This window comes from Morone saxatilis, unplaced genomic scaffold (genome assembly GCF_004916995.1).
Source record: "Morone saxatilis isolate NCDOM2014 unplaced genomic scaffold, NCSU_SB_2.0 Contig17, whole genome shotgun sequence".
NCBI classification, from domain to species: domain Eukaryota; kingdom Metazoa; phylum Chordata; class Actinopteri; family Moronidae; genus Morone; species Morone saxatilis.
In genome coordinates this window covers 6819930-6820309 of record NW_023339729.1, presented here as the reverse complement: position 1 = coordinate 6820309, position 380 = coordinate 6819930, and the positions used below count along the sequence as shown (strand labels likewise).

Below are 380 nucleotides of genomic sequence, written 5' to 3'. Positions count from 1 at the left end.
AAAAAAAAAAAAGTTTACTGTCATAGCTAAAGAGTGCAGAGAAAGGTTTAGAATAACTTTCAAAGGTTTTTACTGACAAATGGAGAACCCTGTTACGTGAAAACAACTTGTTTATACTGTTTTGTTCATTGTTCTCCATAGGAACTCATGACATTCATGCTTTGATCCTGGGAAGAGCCATCACTGGACTGCAGTCGTTCACTGTTGAAAAGTAACAGTCCACCGTCTTCTTGAAATGGACCTGATGTGGATTTGTACTGTACTACCTGTTCCTCTGGCCAAAATATGTGTAGAAATATGAGGTGGACTCAGATTTCCTTATTACATTGATATATATATATATATATATATATATATATATATTTTTTTTTTTAAACTAC

The 380-nt window shown here is 33.2% G+C and overlaps 1 protein-coding gene across 1 annotated transcript in view; it reads left to right on the top strand.

Annotated features, from left to right (window-relative positions):
• gcdha (glutaryl-CoA dehydrogenase a) overlaps window positions 1-374 on the top strand; it is a 4357-nt gene extending 3983 nt beyond the window's left edge. The window contains exon 12 of the mRNA XM_035660232.1: window positions 142-374. Coding sequence (XP_035516125.1) covers window positions 142-215 — 74 coding nt within the window. The 3' untranslated portion in view covers window positions 216-374. The remainder of the gene's footprint in view (window positions 1-141) is intronic.
• The last annotated feature ends 6 nt before the right edge of the window (window positions 375-380 follow it).